Source organism: Anabrus simplex, chromosome 2 (genome assembly GCF_040414725.1).
Source record: "Anabrus simplex isolate iqAnaSimp1 chromosome 2, ASM4041472v1, whole genome shotgun sequence".
Classification (NCBI taxonomy): Eukaryota; Metazoa; Arthropoda; class Insecta; order Orthoptera; family Tettigoniidae; genus Anabrus; species Anabrus simplex.
Window position 1 is genome coordinate 726,120,815 of NC_090266.1, and position 21,237 is coordinate 726,142,051.

General features: G+C 39.6%; 1 protein-coding gene across 1 annotated transcript in view; it reads left to right on the forward strand.

Annotated features, from left to right (window-relative positions):
- The first annotated feature begins 304 nt into the window (after positions 1 to 304).
- The window catches only part of cos (kinesin-like protein costa), a 248,599-nt gene continuing 227,666 nt past the window's right edge, over positions 305 to 21,237 (forward strand). The window contains exons 1-4 of the mRNA XM_068225849.1: positions 305 to 603; positions 4,487 to 4,547; positions 15,367 to 15,493; positions 15,945 to 16,153. Coding sequence (XP_068081950.1) covers positions 15,423 to 15,493; positions 15,945 to 16,153 — 280 coding nt within the window. The 5' untranslated portion in view covers positions 305 to 603; positions 4,487 to 4,547; positions 15,367 to 15,422. The remainder of the gene's footprint in view (positions 604 to 4,486; positions 4,548 to 15,366; positions 15,494 to 15,944; positions 16,154 to 21,237) is intronic.

Here is a 21,237-nt window from a genome sequence, read left to right on the forward strand (position 1 = left end):
TTAACATCACACTTTGTTATTTGTGTGCAAAAAACTTTAATAGTGGTGCGCGTGCATAGCAAATTGAATAATACCATTTGGTGAAATACTAAGTATGATTTGAGACTGGGAAAGAGGACACTTCAATCCCAAACAAACTTCCCAAGTAAGATACAAAAAGAGGATCGAGATGGCGCTGCCTAAAACTAAACAAGGAGTAGAAGAAGAAGAATAACAATAAACAACATTTCGTCTAGGTCTACGTTATGTCACTGTACGCATATGTTGTTATTGATGTATGCAATGGGCAGTTATCAGCCGTGTGACCTATGTACATGTAGCCATTTCAAACGAACATTGGTCTAAAATCACCATTTATAAGTGGATTTTTAAAAACTTGTTTTTTTGAACATTTATTGTCGCATAATTACTATTTCAAATTAATCAGTATTAATACTGTTGACAGAAGTGGAAATTGGTTATTTTACATTGATGAGTATCTCGGTCAGGTGTTGACATATCCTTTGATCGTCAGATACAGTATTGTGTGCTTGTACCGTATCTCGTTTTGTATTGTCATTCGTCTGCTTGACTTGCGGTGTAAATCAATGGCTTTGTAGAGAAGTAAGTAGTCAACCAATATTTTTTGTCACTTCCAACATGAAAGGTAACTTGTAGACTGTTGTTACTGTGATTTTAATGAAGTTAACCTAATTTTGCTATGTTAGCTTAATCCACATTTGGGGAGGTAACGTTACAGGCTTCTCTTGGAGGCGGCCGTGGTGGAATTTTCGGATACGAAGTCTCAGCTCTGTATTAATAGACGGGATTCCGTGTAAAACTGAAGATCATATTGCCAATGATTAAGTCATATGAACGCTGGAATCCTGGTCGGTTTGTGTACTATAATGCTTTTCGGTGTAAAATTTGCCGTAGGAACTAGTGAGATATCACTTGTTCCAGCATATTTAATATTTGTTTTCATCATGTTGTTATTTGGAGGATGTCATTTGGATATTTTGCATGAATGATCATTACAGGATCTGTTATACATTAAGTAAAGAAGGAAAATACAGGAAATGAACTCTCCAACTCTGGAGGGTCTTTGTACCGGAGGTACCGAACGAGTTGGCCGTGCGGTTAGGGGCGCGCAGCTGTGAGCTTGCGTCTGGAAGGTGGTTTCCCATTTTCACACCAGACAAATGCTGGGGCTGTACTTTAGTTAAGGCCACGGCTGCATCCTTCCAACTCCTAGTACTTTCCTATCCCATCGTCGCTATAAGACCTATCTGTGTCAGTGCAATGTAAAGCCACCAGGGGCGGTGCGTGGTATTGTTGCAGGGTTGCACAACTCCCAATCATTTTTCACTTCATTTGTCGTCTTTTTTCTAATGTTTTAGTTTAATAAACCTAACATGTATTGAAAAATATGTTACAATAACCATCTTCGGTGGTTCGCTGTAATAACACTTCATAACGGACCAACAAACGCTGCTGGCTGCTAATCACTCTCAGGGGGTTTACTTTTCTAAGGCAACTTCCTAGCGGACAGCGCGGCGCAATGTACCTCAGCAGGGACGAGCCTAAGCCTGTATAGCATCAGGTAGTGTGCTCGCCAGTGTCGGTCTCAGGGAGTTGCTGGAGACCAGCAAGTCCCCTACCGGGAAATAGCTCCAAATGTCCCCGTTAGATTGCGCCACTTTGCGGAGATTACTTCATTCCTACTTTCTCTCCTCTCGCAAAAGGTAATTCGTTTCCATTTTTTAAATTTACAAATTTAATTTACGTTGCACCAACGCAGATAGTTTTTACGGCGACGATGGGATAAGAAAGGGGTAGGATTTGCAAGGAAGCGACCGTGACTTTAATTAAGGCACAGCCACAGCATTTGCCTGGTGTAAAAATGGGAAGCCGCGGAAAACCGGAATGCAAGCTTACAGCTACGCGACCCTAACCGCACGACCAACTTGCTGGGAAATTTCTGTTCCACGCCATACCAGACCACCCACAATTTTACCAACATCTTGCTTCCATGAAAAACAGAATGGTAAATTTTCAATTCAAGTGAGGCAAAAGTAACTGTGCCAGGCTGAGTGGCTCAGTCGATTGAGGGGCCGGCCTTCTGACCCCGACGTGGCAGGTTTGATCCTGGCTCAGTCCGGTGGCATTTGAAGGTGCTAAAATACGTCAGCCTCGTGACAGTAGATTTACTGGCATGTAAATAATTCCGGCACCTCGGCGTCTACGTAATAAGTAAAAAGTCGTTATTGGGACGTAAAGCCAATAACATTATTATTAAGAGTAAAAAAAAAAAAAAAAAAAAAAAAAAGTGCTGAAGGTTGATCTGTAATATTTCTCTTTTTCAAAACAGTTTCATGGAAATCTAAGTTTATGAAATGAAACTTTCTTTTTGTCACACAGTCTACCGGTTCTGCATTTTGTGTGTTATCATCTCCTTGCAAGTTCATATGGTGTGTGGATATATAAAGCATTAGGTTTTACGTTAGACATTCAGGCTGCATCATGCAAATTGCAATATCTCTATCATGGTCAGTCTACACTTCCCAGTGCTAAAAGGGATTGGCCGAAGTATTTCAAGTACATGACAACCAATAAGAAAGTAGCACCTTGTCATACAGATTTCTTGGCTAGTGAAACACACAGGTTTATTTACACCTTTCCAGTGAAGGGGTGCACTTCTTTGGTTTTAAAACAAGTTTCAGTGGTAGCATTAGCTACATATTCCTTTAAACACTTCTGATCACTTTCTTAACGTAATAGAACTAGGCAAGTTTATTGACAAAGTGTGTTTTGGACAAACTTATATTAAAGAGTAAGAAAGGACTATTTTATTAGGAAAGTTCATATTATGAGACGAGGTGTACAGGGTTTAATGGTTATTGTTATACAGTAATGTCCACTCAGTTTTTGTCAGTAAATATGACTGTTTATGCAAAAATGAAAACTGAACACATTTCAGATCAACATATATTGTTGGCCTCCTTCTCCATCTATAGACTGTTCGTCTGCTCTGTAAACAGCTAGACCTTTTGAAAAAAGTATTTTAGGTCCCTTTACAGTTTGTTATAATTGACTGACAGTGATTGAGTATAAACGTTCATAAATGAGGTGCCTAGAAACACCCATCAAGTGCAAAAACCTACTTTTTTGCAAAAGCAAGGAAAACAATTCCTATATGAACTAATGTTGTTGTCTTAGAAGTAATGTTTTTATAAAGTAGTTTATTTTCATTACATGTAACCATATTCATTTCAGACTTGCCTGTTCATGGAAGCTAACAATTTTTTCAGATTTAATTTGGAGTTAACTGCTTTCAAAACTGAACAGTAGATTTAGAGGCTTTTGAAAGTAAGGGAGGTATTTCCAAACTTTTTTTTTTGCTAGGGGCTTTACGTCGCACCGACACAGATAGGTCTTATGGCGACGATGGGATAGGAAAGGCCTAGGAGTTGGAAGGAAGCTGCCGTGGCCTTAATTAAGGTACAGCCCCAGCATTTGCCTGGTGTGAAAATGGGAAACCACGGAAAACCATCTTCAGGGCTGCCGATAGTGGGATTCAAACATTTCCAAACTTAAAAATGGTACAGAGAGGAGGATATTTTAACTTACAAGCCCTACAAAATTATGTAGCAAGTGAAAATCTGACATTTTTATCCCTATCTCTTAAATATAATAACATTAACACTAGGTAGAGTAGGCCTATATTTTATAAAGAATGGCATGTACAAAGTAGTATCAATGTAGAATACACATGCTACAAAATCCAGGTGATTTTAAGTTCATTTATTCATATTCTTTTCTACAATGTTGTCACACTCATCTTCCTGAGCCGGCTCCGTGTTGTAGGTGTAGCTTGCCTGCCTCGTACCTGGAAGCCCCGGGTTCGTTTCCCAGCTAGGTCAGGGATTTTTACCTGGACCTGAGGGCTGGTTCGAGGTCCACTCAGCCTACGTGATTAGAATGGCGGAGCGATCTGACAGTGAGATAGCGGCCCAGGTCTCGAAAGCCATGAATAACGGCCGAGAGGATTCGTCGTGCTGACCACACTACACCTCGCAATCTGCAGGCCTTCGGGCTGAGCAGCGGTCGCTTGGTAGGACGAGGCCCTTCAAGGGCTGTAGTGCCATGGGGTTTGGTTTTGGGTTTCATCTTCCTGAGGAAAATCACTTTCTTGTTTTTTTTTCTGCTTTGATGTTACTAGAATTTGATCTCCACTTTAAATTTGACAGTGTGGCCAAAAATTTGGTCACATCTTGTATTTTAGATGCTTTCAAAGGAACTCCAAGGCTTGTAATATTAGGATCACTCATTCATATTCTCTGTTTTTCCATGTTAATATTTCTAGAACAGTTGTGTCTGATTTATATTTCACCTCAGCTTACATTGTTATCTGTTCCTTCAGTGCAGATCTTCTTAAAGTAAACCTTTTACAGGGATTAAATTTGACTTACCAGTTCTTGGGAGTTTTAAAATTTTGTCCTTTCAGACTTTAAGAAGTACATCTTTACCTCACAAGTTCAAGACCGTTCCATGTTTGTCAACAGCAGGTAGGCTTACTGTAGTGTAGATGAATGCTGAGGAATACAATTCTACACCTGACTGGTTGGTGGTTTTTGAAACTAACCATGGAGACAAGTCAGTTGGATCTAGTAGTTATTAAAATTAACCCTCATTTTTGTCCAGCATTTTCAATGGAATCAAGCAGATTTTGAAGAAAAATAATGTCTGCATTGAATTCCCTAAGCAAAGTTAGACAAAAGAACTGCTTTGTTTCAAGTTTTTTCCTTAGACTCATTGGTTTGATTCTAGGCACCTCAAGTCATTGATGACTCTTTGATAATAATAATAATAATAATAATAATAATAATAATAATAATAATAATCGTATGGCCTCAGCTACCGTGTGCAGACATTTCGATTTGACGCCATCTGGCTGTCTGCTCGTCAGTTTCGACGTTCCGTTTCACTCTAGGTCCGCTAGATGGCAGACAGAGTAAACCGGATCTCTCTTGGGCGTCTATGGCTGAGATTTAATTAATTTTGTCGGGTAAATACCAAATGTATCACCAGAGATCTTTTACATGCCGACATCGTACGACATGGTGTGTCGAATGGACTTTTTTCCGCCCTTCAAAAATCCGACTACCTCTGCCGGGTTTGAACCCGCTATCTCGGGATTCGGAGGCCGACACTCTACCACGGATCCACAGAGGCAGCTATGACTCTTTGATGGAAATAATGTTTCTGATTAAGTTCTGCCCATCACAAACTACGTTTTTTTATAAATATCGATAGTGGTTTCTTTATCAGTCTGTTTCCAGAGCAACTTTGCTGTATGATAAAGCTGGATGGACTCAGGATATGTTATATACGAAGTAATTTATTGAACATTACAGTCTTTTTGCCCAAATACATGTTCACAATTCCAATAAAACAGAAAGAACCACTACAATCAATGACACTGAACAATAATAAACAGAATTAAAATCACACAAACTAAATCTACTAAACGGCCTCTTAAGTGGCCGGAAAATCAGGCCTCATGTAAGGGCCACCCTTACATCCCTATAATCCTACAATTAACTTGGTGGCCCCCCACACAGGCGGAATACCAGTCCACATGCGAGGCGCCATCCCTAAACAGAATTAAAATCATAGGACCGATTGCAGAAACGATAACTAGTTTTAAGCCTTAGAGAATATCTACGTAAACAACATCTCAATCGATCATGATCTTCCATTGCATAAACAATGTTCAGCTGGTGCCTAACTAGACATCGTTTAAAGTTTCAATATTGGTTAAAAAATGGAGACAGAAAATGGAGATAGAAGTATCTTTCATGCAACTCTTTGCTTGTCGCAGCCAATGAGATTTGTCAGTGCGCGCACCGAATGCCAGTCAGCTGCTTGTCTTCTTACACATTACTCAAATATGGATGAGCATGAGCATGACTTTCCCGCAGATAAGAATATCGCTTTCGGTGGAAATTAAATCTCATAATATCGACACTAAAGCGACACTCCACTGTACGGGGAAGTGTAGCTTTGATTATAGCGTTCTTACTGTGAGTGTAATCTGCTCGTAAATAGCTTTGACGAAGGGAAGATGAAACAATAGTAATGTGTAACTGAATGTGTTGTATGGGCCATATAGATGTAGCTTGCATTCTGGAGATCTTAGTTTCCCTATTTTTACACTAGGCAAATACTAGGGCTATTATGATGGCCACGGCTCTTCTTCCTGTTTAAACAATAATGACCACCATCACCACTACTTGCCTTTTCCTACCTCATAGTTGCCGAAAACTTATCTGAATTAGTGCGACGATTATATATAAAAACCACATACAACCTACTTTTTAGTTTTCACTATTATGTATGCTTGACTTATTTCCTGTTGCTCCTCCTCCAGCATAGGGCTTCCATGAAACACTTCCATCTGTTCCTATGGTTGGCTAACCTCTTCACTTCATTCCAAGTTTTTCCCACTGCTAGACATTCCTCTTCGATCGTCTTTTTCCAGGTCTTCTTCGGACGTCCACGCTTTATAGCGCCTTGGGGGTTCCAGTCGAGCGCTGTCTTTTCAGTGGCTCCAGAGGGCTTCCTTAAAGTATGTCCTATCCAACGCCATTTTCTCTCCCTTATCTGCATTTCAATTGGCTGCTGATTAGTTTCTTCCCATAGAACTTCATTTGAAATAACATCCGGCCATCTTTTGTTGATGATATGTCTTAGACAGCGATTCACGAAGACTTGCAGTTGTTTAGTCGTCTTCTGGGTAACTTTCCTTTTTTCCCAGCTGTAAAGCAGAACGGACTTAACATTTGTTTAAAAAAGTCGTAGCTTAGTTTTTCTAGAAATGTTCTTGTTTCTCCATATAGGATACAATTGAACAAAAGCACCATTTGCTTTCCTGATACGACTCTTAATGTCTTCTTCTGCTCCTCCAGTTGTAGTAACCATACTTCCAAGATATATGAAGGAGTCTACTTGTTCTGTCATGTGTGCTTACTTGGCAGTAAATATAAGTGATTTCCTCCCGGTTGATGTGACAGCCCTCTGACGATTGGGACAAGTAATTCTGACATGTATGTAGTCAATGTGACCTATAATTCCATGAAAATGACCCCATGTATAATAAAATATATTGGTTGCCGAGAATTATATTCAGGTTGACAGTTACCGGACTGTCCCTTTGTCAGTCTCAAGAAACAAGTTTCTTGAAAAGCGAAATCTTATTTTAAGCTCTACCTCCCCGTACATTTCAAATGCATAGCTGCGATTTCGCAGCGGGCGACCGACACAGAGGCCGTCGGACTAATCTTTCTTCCCAGAATCGTCTCAACATGGTAATACAAATTCATGTTTCATGGTACATAAACTCTGATTGTGATTCACTCCTCTCAATTTAGGTTAAACAGTGCTCTCGGCAGTGTTTAAACATGACCGGTTGAACATTGGTTTTAGACAATGTCCAAGTGATAAATAACATCTGTGCAATGCGGCAGCCATACTTAGGCATTGTTTAACCATAGACGGAGTCTAAACACCGTTTCTACAATCAGCCCATACAAACTAAATCTACTAAGCGGCCTCTTACATGGGCGGATGACCAGACCACATGTAAGGGCCACCCCTACATCTAACTTAACCCTATAATCCTAAAATTAACTTGGTGGCCCCCTACACTGGCGGAAAACCAGTCCACATTCAAGGGGCCACCCCTATAACTACTGACCGACCGTGCCATCCCTCCTTGGAGAGAAAAGGAGCCGCCCTCCCAGGGATGACACGGCCGGCCCTGCCTTATGGGGCCCGAAAAGAAGATCCCAACGTACCCTAGCAGCTGACAGTGCTAATTCCTCACCGTTCCTTTTGCGACAGGCCACATGAGGGCGGAAATCCAGCTCCTCTTGTACCCCGCCTTCCTCTCTTCTTTGTCGACATATGTCTTGGCCATTCTTTTACAGACTCTCTACGTACATTTGGGATAGGCCTGCCTTATTCTGTCATCTTCCGGTTATGTCCTGCTCTCCACCCTCCCAATTCTATCTACCACCTCTTACCATTTATAATTACTAATTTACATCTACTCTCAAGCTCTCACTACTAAAGGAAAGGCTAGCATTCCATCTCTCTCTTTTTATCTTGAGTTAGCCCCCAGGGTTGTGTGGATCCACACTAATGTAATTGGTTACACACACCCTCAAGGAGGCCAACGTCCATGTTTATTCCAGTCTGGCTGAGTCAGCTAGCCAGCTATTACTTCCAAACTATAAGCACCTTGTGCCTGACCTACTCTTATGTCAGCTGACTCAGCCATAGCCGTTCAACTGTTGCTGAATGCGTATCTTCCTTCTCTGAACTTCTCAACTTGCTGTCTCCAACATACCTTAATACACTGTTCTACATACCGAATGACCACTTGCGAGTCCATTTTTGTTAAAATCAAGTCCACACCACCGAAACGTTGCTTTTAGAACACCTTGTAAATTCAAGTACTTATTTTAACTTTTTTCCCTGCATAATCTTCTGACTGCACACAAATACTTATTCAGATTCCCTCCCCTTTAGCATTCTGAAATCACCCACCCTAAGATTTTTTGTTCCTCCCCTTGCTCCAAAAACTCTCGTTAGCTATTACTCAAAAGTTTACCTTTACCTGCTCTGTTTCTTTGCATCTACCTATTAAGTGAAGGTCGTTACTCATTTTCCCACATAATATACATAGGAACTTGTCCTTACCCTTAATCCACCCCTTATTCTTATGTAAACCCATAAGCCAGCACAGTAAACTTGCGCTCTTCAATTTACCTACATTTCAAATATTTAACACTGTCATCTGCATTACCTTATTAAAAGCACTAAGAGATCTTCTATTACTACTTTCTTCTAACAGCCTCTGTCTTTGGATATCTCTAATCCTCCTTGTAAGTACTCTCTGACCCCTAGTATCTCTCTCACTCGAGACCTCTTCCCACATGTACCCTATCCCCACCCTCTCCATGTATTGTTTGATTTTTGCTAGCCAGTACCCCTCATACATATTTTTCTTTTGATGTTCATATGCAGCTTGTAGCACCACTCCTCCCTCACCCCTTATCAAACGCATCCAATACTTGATTACTCTTTTAACGCATTCCACCTCTATTTCTTCCCCGCAAATTAACACCACCCCAGCATTCGCCATACACTGCGGCACTCTCATTACTGCTTTACCAATTTTACTCATTTGTCCTAGTATAACCCTCTTCTCTTCCAGACCCCATACTTCAACCCTGTACATTACTCTTACTTAATACTACTGATCTTAAAACTAACCTCAGAGTTTTGTAACTTATTCCCGGGAATTTTGCCACTAAAATTTTGACTAGTGCTAGGGCTGCCACCCCCTTCCACTTTGCTCTCTTTATTTGATCATCCCAACTCCCTCTTCTGTTTAAAAATATTTCTAGGTATTGTAACTTATTTACTTGTTCTATCTTCTTGCCCTGGACCACCCATTTCATTTCATTTTTTCTCCCTTTATGTTTCTGCATTACTATCAGTATAGATTTATTTCCGTTAATTTTCAGGGCCCATTTCCTGGCATATTCTGACACCGCATTTAGACTTCGCTGCATCCCACCCCCTGTTAAAGTCAACAAAACCACATCGTCCGCAAAGATCAGTCCAGGAATCTCTATCTCATTTAGAACCGGCACCGCCCAGTTATTTCCCCGGTGTCCATCCAAAATGTTGTTAATGAATAAAATAAACAATATCGGGGATAATTTGCAACCCTGTTTTAAACCCATCTTGCAATCTATCGGACTACTTAATGTATTTTCCTCTAGTCTAACACAGCACCTGACCTTCTTATATATGCCTCCACTGCACGGATCATCTTCCCAGAAACCCCCAACCTGCCCAATTTTTCAACTAACGCCCTTCTGCTTACCGTGTCAAACTCTTTTTCAAAATCTATTGCAGCCACATATACTTTACCTCTTCCTATACTCGTGTATTTTTCTAAAATCATCTTCACTATCATTATATTGTCTTACGTCCTTTTTCCCTTCCTAAAACCCCCTTGGAAAACTGGCAGTGCTGAATTTTCTTCTGCCCAGTCTCTTAATCTCTTTGCTAAAACTCCTTGTAAATCTTACTTAGTGAGTCTAATAAAGTTATTTCTCTGTAATTACTCGGAATGTTTTTGCTTCCTTTTTTCTTGTAGATTGGGCATGTTATTCTTGTTTCCCATTCCTTTAGGTATTTGCCACCATCGAAAATCCTATTAAAGAAGTTAACTATGCCCTCTATCATTGTCCAACTTTACTTATTTCTTTCCAAAACCTATTGTTAATACCGTTACATCTCCCCGCTGACCTGCCCCTAATTTTGCCTATCACTTCCAGTACTTTTTTTGAAATTCCTTTGTCCAGTTCAGATATCGATATCTCTATATCTCTCCATACAACTTTTTCCTCCCCCCATACCATTTCTCCTCACCCCCAAATAATTTGCAAAAATAGTTCACCTACTGATCGTACTCGATACTTTGTTTCCGAGTTTCCTCCCACCCTTGTTAATTTTATTTATTCTCTCCCATAATTTCTCAGTTTGATTCATCCTACACTCCTTATTTATAGCCTCTGTTTGTTTTTCAGCCATAATTTCTTCCTCTCCGTAATTTCGCTTTTGTATCCTTTCTTCAAATTACAGAAAACTGCTCTTTCTGCACCCCCACCTCTTATTCTGTACTCTTTTAGCGCCCTCATAACCTTTTCTCATAAATCCTCACAATCCTTACTGTACCACCCCTTCTCCTCTCTCTGTTTCTCCTGCCACTGTCCTATCTGAGCTACCCTTTTAATTGGGTAAATAATTAATTCCAGTGCTCTATCAAAGTTGTTTCCCTTCAATGCTACCTCCCAACCATACCTTACTAACTGTAACTCATCTTGTATTATGGCTTCTAATTCCGTACTTGCTTTCTCTGACCATTTATATTTAACATACCTTCTCCCCAACTCTTTACCTCCCTTTAATTCTCTCTTCTTATTCACCCCCACCCTTCTTTCTACCAACACCCAGACTGGAAAGTGATGTGATTTAACTCAGACACCTACCTCCATCTTTTTGATTTCCTCTAACATATGTTCTGAGCTCATTACTAAATCTATTACACTTCCTCCGTGCGCTGTAATATACATCAGTTTCCCCTCCCTGTCGCCCTCATGCCAATCATTCAAAATACATGTTTCCCGCTGTACACATCTCTAAAATTTACTGCCATAACTATTACTGACTATATCTTCACTTCTTCTACTTATCCTCATTTTGCTCCTATCTTCTTTACTATACATTGGACTCTGCACACCTATCCTTGCATTCCAATCCTCAAATAGCAACATACTGTCTTCTTCAAACTTCCTCCTTATAATACTAGTTTCCAACAATAACTCCTTGAAAAATTTATCATTTGCATATAATGAGTTCTTGGGGTGGCAGTATGCAAAGGTTAAACTTACATTCTTTACCCTCTCTTCTTCCCACCCCATCTTAAACCTAATCCAGATTACTTCTTCCAACTCGTTTTCAGTATCCTCTATTAGATCACTAATCTCCCTTCTTATTAGCACCACTATTCCTCCTTGCGATCTCCCCTCTCCCCTTTCCGCTCCTTTCTTTTTGATTTATGCTTAACCACAAACCCCCTTCCCCATGTTATTTCCTTCCTTAGTTCAAGCCACGTCTCTAAGAATGCCACAATGTCAAAGCTTTCCACTACTTCTTTAAACTTTTTATTACCTAATTTGCCTAACAGTCCCTCAATATTGACAAACCCTATCTTCCAATATTGCTATAACTTTCCCTTCCCCATTTCCACATTTCCTCCCTTGTTTTTGGTTCTCGTTACCATAGCCCTCTCGCCTTTTAATTCCATTCCTTCTTTTCTTGACAAATTTTGTCGCTCTGTTCCCTCTTTTTCCTCTGTACCTTTATTCCTTTTACACCACAAGTCTTTTAGACTCATACTTCTCCCTTTGTTAATGATTTCTCTTCCTTTCAACTCACCCCTCTCACCTCCACCTTTTTTATTCGCTTGTCCACTACACTCTTCACTTGAAGTACACACAAACTCGTTTATCCGGCCCTCATTAATCCGGATCTCCGGTTTATCCGGATCAAAAATAATAAAAATGTATTTTTAATAATAATAATGCTATTTGCTTTTTGTCCCACTAACGACTTTTATGGTTTTCGGAGAAGCCGAGGTGCCGTTATTTTGTCCCTCAGGAGTTCTTTAACGTGCCAGTAAATCTACCGACATGAGGCTGATGTATTTGAGCACCTTCAAATACCACCAGACTGAGCCAGGATCGAACCTGCCAAGTTGGGGCCAGAAAGCCAGCGCCTCAACCGTCTGAGCTACTCAGCTAGGCTAAAATATATTTTTACTTGTACAGTATTTCTTTTACGGGGTCGACTCATATTGAATGTCTTTTCCGCCAAGGATAGGACAGGAATTGGAACGGCCACGGTCTAACAAAGGTACTGTCCCGGCAATCCTGGAATTGAGCATGGGAGACCGTGGAAAACCATTCTCAGGACGGCTGAGGTGGGATTCGAATCCACACTCTTCTGAATGCTATGCGCTACTAATTCACTGATGGTGAATTCGAAAATGAAACCAGCGCTCCATCAGATGTAACAGTGACAACATGGAGAGGCAACAATACAGCTGGACAAACTGTTGGCCTATTTAGAATCCTAGACTGAAACCACACCGGCAGAACTGTTGTTAGTAAAACATCTTCGTGATCATGCTGCACACAAACGCTATACAAATGTAAAACAGAAGAAACTTGCACATTATTTTAGTGCATAAAACAGAGTCGTAAATGTAAGAAAAGTGTTCTTATATTTTTTGTACAATTGAGAAAAGGTATTACTGTGCACCTTATGTTAATAGATTATATAACATCTACTGTATTTATTTTCTAGTATTTCCAGATTATCCGGAGTTTCGATAATCTGGATCAGTTCCAGTCCCACTTAATCCGGATAAACAAGGTTCTTGTTCCTCCATCACCTCCAGACTCCTCATTTCCATTCTCGCACTGCTCTGTCCATCTTCCCTTGGGTTGAGCTCCTCTCTTGCCTCAGCTGGTTCCACCACTCACTCTGCCTCCTTCCTTTCATCTTGCCTTGTCGCCAAGTCCACCTCCCTCTTGTAATTCTCATCCATTGCTTTCAGTTTTGACACTGGCCACACATGAACCCATCTTCCATTTGACATCACTAGCCATTGCCCCCTTATGTGGGCCTTCAACCCTTGGTGTCTAGCCCTCTCTAGATGCCTCTTCAATATTTTCAGATTCTCACTCCCTTCTCTGCCCAAATCTTGCTTTACCCAAATTTTTTGTCCTTGTAAATTGCTTGCGTTTCTTATCACTATGTCGGCCATTAAGGATGATAGTAACTTCACTCTGATTGGTCTACGCCCTTTTACTCTACCCACCCTTTCTGCTTCGTCTATGTCCAGTTCACTGAAATTTATTTTCATCTTGTTCTGGATGACCTCGACCAATTTGTAAATTATGTCCGCTTGGCTTTCTTTTGCTTCTTCCTGAATACCATATATAAATATGCAATTCTTCATCCTTTCCTGGTTGCTGACTTCTGCTTCTTCAGCACTGCCTCTTCTAGGTTTTGTACTTTCCCTGTTAGCAACCCTATTTCTTTCTCGTTACCCGCTTTAGTCATAGTTTCTTCTGTTCTTTCTTGTAACCATTTTCTCATATTCTCTATCTCCTTCGATTGTTCTTTCATCGTTTCCTTGATTTGGTCCCAAGGGCAGGTTTCTTTTATTACCTCCCTCACTCTTTCCCTAATCACTTCCAAGTCTTCCCAGCTGAATTTGCCACTGGTGTTTGGGCCAGGGTTTAATTCTACACGCCCCCAATAACCAGAAGCACAGCTATCACCGCTGTCACCAACACCACCTCTCCCATCTTTCCCAGCTCTTCCTTCCTCTCCAAACATCTTGTAGAATTCTTCCTTAGCCTCCACTGCCACCTCCCAATGGCAGCCCTATTTTATTCTACTCCCCACCATACTTCAGAGCATGCACCACACAGTACGTCCTCACTCTCTGCTTGCTCAAGCTAGAGTGGATATGTTATGTATAAGTGGGAAGTAACAAACATGAAAATAGCAAGAATGATTGGTGGTACATACAAGAGGAAATAATGATTGGAGGCCTAAGTTAGGAATAAACTTGATGGATGAAGTTGTACGTATAAACTATCTCTGGTGCGGTCTTGAGAGGCAAATGAAGGAAGATAGGTTACCTAGGAGAATAATGGTCTCAGCCATGGAGGGTAAGAGAAGTAGAGGGACACTGAGTCGACTATGGTTAGGCATAAGAGATATGGAATTAAACAAGGCTACAGAGCTAGTTTGGAATAGAGAATTATGGAGGCATTTGTTAATTCATGGAAATTTGTAGTCTGAATGCTGAAAGGCATAACAGTCTCTAATGTAGTATGTATGTATGTTTTTTATATAGTCTGACTCCAGGGTGTTCTGGGTTAGATTCCCAGCTGGGCTGGGGGTTTTAACCTTCATTGATTAATTCTGATGGCTCAGGATTTGGGTATTTGTGTGCTGTCTTCATCATCTTCAGGTAATAAATCATACCAATTATTGTGGTATGAAAGTTTAAATATTGGAAAGGAACAAACAAACAAATGTCAAATCAAAATTCCTAGATTTGACTTTTGTTTGTTCCTTTCCAGTAGTTTAATTATCCTGTTGGGATCCTTTTCTTCTTTTGTGTTTGTCCTGTGTTCTCAATCTTTACCACGTGTACATACCATTGCTTATGTTTGTTTCCTTCTGTAAATATCTGGCTTTCTTCTTATCCTATACCCCCCGCACCAAAACTGAAGATCTGTCAAGTTAGTCCTTCAATGAGTGTTGATGGCTGCCCTCCTGATGAAGCTGGGAAACAGAAACAAGCTTGCTGGAGGCTGAGAAGAGATGGATGTAGAAGAACTGGGATTGATGAGAAGAGAGCTGCTCTCTATGTAGTTGGCAGCATATGTCCTTTTGTGTTTTCATGCTTGTCCTGTCTCCTCTTTCTGTTGCTCCCTCTTCACGCAGTGACCTGCCTTTATATTCGTCCTATTTTGTGTTCATTTTCTTGTTTCTCATATATATATAAAACTTGATGGTGCGAAAGTTTAATGTATTTTTGGCTGGGGACACCATTTCAAGTTAAAACAGATTAAGTTTACCATCAATAGGACTAAAATATACCATAATTATTTTTTTAAAAACTGATGTACATTTAAATTTTATTATTGTTTTGTCTAGATAGCAAGCAACCCCCTAAGATGTGCTGGTATTCAGATTTCAATTAATTCAAGCATATGGAACCTGTGGCAGATTTTGAAGACCCTGTTGGGAGATATGATACAGAAGGTTCTTCTGACACTTTTGGGTATGCTATATAAATATTTAATCCTTTGCATAATATTTAGTTACTCGTTTCTGTAATGAGTATTAGATTGTATGTTTGATATTTCAGAACTCAATCCGCCAGAGCCCTGAAGATGGTTTTCTGTGGTTTCACCATTTTCACACCAAGCAAATGCTGAGGCTGTACTTTAAATAAGGCCATGGCTAGTACCTTCTCAATCTTGGCCCTTTCCCATCCTTGCACCACAGAAAACCGTTGATGTGTTAGTGCAATGTTGAACCACTAGTTAAAAATACCCCTTAATCTTGAATATTGTCTCCCAAATTGATATCATACAAATTATACATGGAGCTATAAAGTTGTTTGTAGGAGTGACTTTTTTATTTTTTATAATCACTTAATAACTGAATGGAAGTTATTGTGGAAGTCATTAATAGATGTATAATTTAACATGTCTTTGGTTTTCTTTAAGCCTAGAGTTTGCTATCTCCCAGTGGTTGAAATTGGTAATCAATGCAGAGAATTTGTTCAGTAAACTTGTTACGAGCAAGTGTCTGACGGATGATGAGAGGAACCAGATAGAGCGTTGGTTGTGTCTGAAACAGGAATGTGAAGAATGTGTTGGTAGCAATGACATCCCTAGTCCAAGAGGATATGAAGCTAGGATTCTGGAAAGAATAGGTAGTGTATTTAATCTTAATGTTTTGAACATTTCATCATTTTTTTTTTTTTTTTTTTTTTTTTTTGCCAGCTAAGTTAAAGTTTGAATAATTGTACATTTGTGCAAATTAGATTGTTAATTTGGTTTCAAGTTGTAAATAAAGTATGACTGAACGAATACACTTCTCTCCCAGTCACGGGTGACCACCAACTGGGGAGAGCGTATTCCTTTATATTCTAAATCATAACATGGAGTTAGATTTGAGCGTACTATAAACAAACAAAAAACAAAAAATCCAAAGATATTCCAATTCCATAAATGTTAAATAATGTTAGTATATGTTACATATCCCATACATATTATACATACTACATATGAATAGACGAAGGCAATGAACAGAATCCCCCCCCCATTCACAGATGATGTCCAACCATTGGATAGAGGAACCGTCCATAGCAATCATCACGATCACATGCAACAATGTTGTTATTTTTTGAACATCCCAAAGGTATTTTACTACATGTAAGCAAACAAAAACCGCAAACAGGCCCCCCCTCCCCATCCCAGTCACGGATAACCACCAACCGGGAGTGGGGGGGAGATCATCTGCCCGCCGCAACATTGCAATCAGTATGATTAATTATGATAAATATAAAACATATTTGACTACATATGACCGATGAAAACAATGAACAGGCATCCCCCTCCCCAGTCACGGATGACCACCAACATGGGGGCGAGAGCATCCGATCATCGCTATCACACACCACTCGTTTTGTTCGTTTACGAAATGTAATACATTTATTCCAACTAACAAACTGTCACGATACATAGTTCAATTATAATTTACTACTGCAGACATATTCCTTAATAGTTATTTAGGTATATCTTTGAAAGTATACAATCTTATCCTTATGCAGTATTTCCTGGATTTTAACCGAGTTAACACTGTCCAGGATACCTGTTCTTTAACTACATGTAATTTTCTCTGATTTCTTTACATTTCTTTTCCCAAATTCCTCTAATAATATTAAATAATTTTGCTGTTTTTGCAGGTTTCTTCCATTCTTTGTTTAATAGCTTAGCAAGTGTTAGTTCCTGTTCATTTATAATTTTATCCAACTCCTTCCCATCTATATATTTCTCTCTAATATTTATCGTTTGTCTACACTCCTTAATCAGATGTGGCACTTCCATATGTGAATTACATAAAATGCATTCTATTTCATCATTTTTTTTCTCTTAAAGATTTATTTTTGTTAAATTCCATCAACCACCAAATTATTCCTCTCATTTCCCTTTTTGTTAACATTTGCATCCTTACAATCATATTTTCACTTATTTTGCAAAATTCTATTAGTGTTCTCTTGCTGTTACATTCTGTCATTATTTGTCTTTCTATATTCTATCTTTCACTCTTTGGACGACTTTCTTATACAATCTTCTGTCATCCCTTGATTCATTGCTTCCCCAGTAAGATCCCATTTCTATGTATTCTAGAAGCTTCTTCGCCCCATCCACGCTACCCCTTTTACAAACCATTACTCTGGTTTTGCGTGGATTAACCTTTAAATTCCACTCTTTACAATAGTTTTCTATCTCATTAATGCTGTTCTGCATTTGACAGGTGTTAATGCGAGTAGAATGCTATCGTCTATGAAGATTAGGCCTGGAATATCTAGATTCTCAGGACATGGAGAAGCTCCTTTCTCAGATCCTTTCGATTGGAAGATATCATTAATAAACAATAAAAATAGACAGTTTACACCCTTGCTTAAGACCCAATTTTGAAATTATCTCCCCTACTACTACACCATCTTTAACTTTAACAGTGATAGCTGCTGTCGTTTAAGTGCGGCCAGTGGGAGATAGTGGGTTTGAACCCCACTGTCGGCAGCCCTGAAGATGGTTTTCCGTGGTTTCCCATTTTCACACCAGGCAAATGCTGGCGCTGTTTCTTAATTAAGGCCACGGCCACTTCCTTTCCACTCCTAGCTCTTTACTGTCCCATTGTCGCTATAAGACCTATCTGTGTCGGTGTGACGTAAAGCAACTTGCAAAAAAAAAAAAAAGAAAAAAAAAAAAAGAAAATTTTGACAGTACATTTAAATTCCGAATATATGTTATAAATTGCTATTATAATTTTTGCTGATTCTACGATCTGCCCCAAATTGTGGACGACAGCCCTTCTATTCCTTGAATTGAACGCTTTCTCTAAATCAATTACAGTAATGTACAACTTGCCTCTTTCCTTCTGTTGCCTGAAGACGACTCTTTGTTGGTCCAGTAAGTGTTGCTGCTTCCAGGCCTTACGTCAAATAGGTACTAGATATATTTTGTACAAGCTGATCTTGGAAACTGCCAGCGGTTTGTACCTTTAAGGGAGGTAAGGAATGGTAAAGACTGACCTTATTATAATAGAGAAATCAAGAGACTAAGAAGGAGGTGCAAACTGAAAAGAAATAGAGTTAGAAATGGCTGTGGAAGTAAGGAGAAATTGAAGGAACTTACTAGAAAATTGAATCTAGCAAAGAAGGCAGCTAAGGATAACATGATGGCAAGCATAATTGGCAGTCATACAAATTTTAGTGAAAAATGGAGGGGTATGTATAGGTATTTTAAGGCAGAAACAGGTTCCAAGAAGGACATTCCAGGAATAATTAATGAACAAGGGGAGTGTGTATGTGAGGATCTTCAAAAGGCAGAAGTATTCAGTCAGCAGTATATAAAGATTGTTGGTTACAAGGATAATGTCCAGATAGAGGAGGAGACTAAGGCTAAAGAAGTATTAAAATTTACATATGATAACAATGACATTTACAATAAGATACAAAAGTTGAAAACTAGAAAAGCGGCTGGAATTGATAAGATTTCTGGGGATATACTAAAGACAATGGGTTGGGATATAGTACCATATCTGAAGTACTTATTTAATTATTGCTTGGTCGGAGGAGCTATACCAGATGAATGGAAAGTTGCTGTAGTAGCCCCTGTGTATAAAGGAAAGGGTGATAGACATAAAGCTGAAAATTACAGGCCAGTAAGTTTGACATGCATTGTATGTAAGCTTTGGGAAGGCATTCTTTCCAATTATATTAGACATGTTTGTGAAATTAATAACTGGTTCGATAGAAGGCAGTTCGGTTTTAGGAAAGGTTATTCCACTGAAGCTCAACTTGTAGGATTCCAGCAAGATATAGCAGATGTCTTGGATTTAGGAGGTCAAATGGACTGTATCACGATTGACCTGTCTAAAACATTTGATAGGGTGGATCATGGGAGACTACTGGCAAAAATGAGTGCAATTGGACTAGACAAAAGAGTGACTGAATGGGTTGCTATATTTCTAGAAAATAGATCTCAGAGAATTAGAGTAGGTGAAGCTTTATCTGACCTTGTAATAATTAAGAGCAGAATTCCTCAAGGCTGTATTTTCGGGCCTTTATGTTTTTTTTTTTTTTGCTATTGGCTTTACGTCGCACCGACACAGATAGGTCTTATGGCGACGATGGGATAGGAAAGGGCTAGGAGTTGGAAGGAAGCGGCTGTGGCCTTAATTAAGGTACAGCCCCAGCATTTGCCTGGTGTGAAAATAAGAAACCACAGAAAACCATCTTCAGGGCTGCCGATAGTGGGATCCGAACCTACTATCTCCCGGATGCGAGCTCACAGCCGCTTGCCTCTACGCGCACGGCCAACTCGCCCGGTCCTTTATGTTTTGTTATATATATAAATGATATTAGTAAAGGTGTAGAATGAGAGGTAAGGCTTTTTGCGGATGATGTTATTCTCTATAGAATAATAAATAAGTTACAAGATTGTGACCAATTGCAACGTGCCCTCGAAAATGTTGTGAGATGGACAGCAGGCAATGGTATGTTGATAAACGGGGTTAAAAGTCAGGTTGTGAGTTTCACAAATAGGAAAAGTCCTCTCAGTTTTAATTACTGCGTTGATGGGGTGAAAGTTCCTTTTGGGGATCATTGTAAGTATCTAGGTGTTAATATAAAGAAAGATCTTTATTGGGGTAATCACATAAATGGGATTATAAATAAAGGGTACAGATCTCTGCACATGGTTATGAGGGTGTTTAGGGGTTGTAGTAAGGATGTAAAGGAGAGGGCATATAAGTCTAACGCCACCGTCTTGAATACTGTGCTAGGTGTATCAGTAATAACCATTGGCGCTTTAATTTCAGGACCTACAATTTTATTCTTTTGATATGAAGGACATGAGCGTACAAAAGCTTCTACTTCCTTCTTCATGTTCGGCCACTGGTAAACATCTTTGATTCGCGCTAGAGTTCTGGTAATACCCTGATGACCACCAACAAGAGAATTATGCGCATCCTGCAAGATAGCTAACTTCTCCTCTTAAGTTAGCTCCTTCGTTACAATCATTCTGATCTTTACATACATAATGTCTCAAATATTCAGTGAGCCTTCTATGCACACGTTCTATGCTTCCATTAGATTGTATCCTGAAAGCTGTCGTATGAATTTTTTCTATCCTCAAAATTTTACAAAATCTTTTAAAAGTTTGACTCATAAAGTTACTACTCATATCAGTCAAATAACACTCGGAATTCCAAAAATACTAATCACATTCATTACTTAAGTTCTTGCTATGGTATTTGCTTCTTGATTAACCATTGGACTTGTTATTACATATTTTGACAACTGATCTTGACAGGTAAGTGTATATCTGTGCTCTCTTTTGGTTACAGGAAGAGGGCCCATCGCGTCTAACGCCACCGTCTTGAATACTGTACTAGGTGTGTCGGTAATAACCATTGCCGCTTTAATTTCAGGACCTACAATTTTATTCTTTTGACATGAAGGACATGAGCGTACAAAAGCTTCTACTTCCTTCTTTATGTTCGGCCACTGGTAAACATCTTTGATTCACGCTAGAGTTCTGGTAATACCCTGATGACCACCAACAAGAGAATTATGCGCATCCTGCAAGGTAGCTAACTTCTCCTCTTAAAGCTCCTTCGTCACAACATTAGGCGAGCCTTTGTCCTCATCAGCCTCAGCTTCCTCTGCTTCCGTGTCCTCGGAATTAGAGTCCTGAGCTAAATCTTCATTTCCTGACCTCTCTG